The following is a 302-nucleotide window of genomic DNA, read 5'->3' as shown; positions in this document are numbered from 1 at the left end:
GAAGCGATGGGGCACGGACACACCAGTAAGAGACCAGTCTGTAGGGTTTAATGGCGATGGAACAGCACAGCCTGAGGGGCACGGCCCCACCACCCAGGGCCACGGGGACACTGCAGGGACCAGGCGGGCGTCGGTATTAAAAAAAAAAACAGCAATTAAAAATAACTTTGGTTGCCAAGACCGTGGGCATCTGCTGGGACACCCCCCTCCCCCCAAAAACCCTTCAGCCCCGGGTGTCCCCCAGGCCGGCAGGCACCGCGTCCCCGAGCTGGCCCGGGGGGGAGACCAGGCTGCGGGGGGGG

The 302-nt window shown here is 63.6% G+C and overlaps 1 protein-coding gene across 1 annotated transcript in view; it reads right to left on the bottom strand.

Annotated features, from left to right (window-relative positions):
* Positions 1-223: 223 nt before the first annotated feature.
* Positions 224-302, bottom strand: part of LOC104386850 (rho GDP-dissociation inhibitor 3-like) — a 2,015-nt gene continuing 1,936 nt past the window's right edge. Inside the window, exon 4 of the mRNA XM_009995518.1 lies at positions 224-268. Coding sequence (XP_009993820.1) covers positions 224-268 — 45 coding nt within the window. The remainder of the gene's footprint in view (positions 269-302) is intronic.

This window comes from Chaetura pelagica, unplaced genomic scaffold, assembly GCF_000747805.2.
Source record: "Chaetura pelagica isolate M959 unplaced genomic scaffold, ChaPel_1.0 scaffold124, whole genome shotgun sequence".
NCBI classification, from domain to species: Eukaryota; Metazoa; Chordata; class Aves; order Apodiformes; family Apodidae; genus Chaetura; species Chaetura pelagica.
This window is presented reverse-complemented; position numbering and strand designations above follow the sequence as displayed.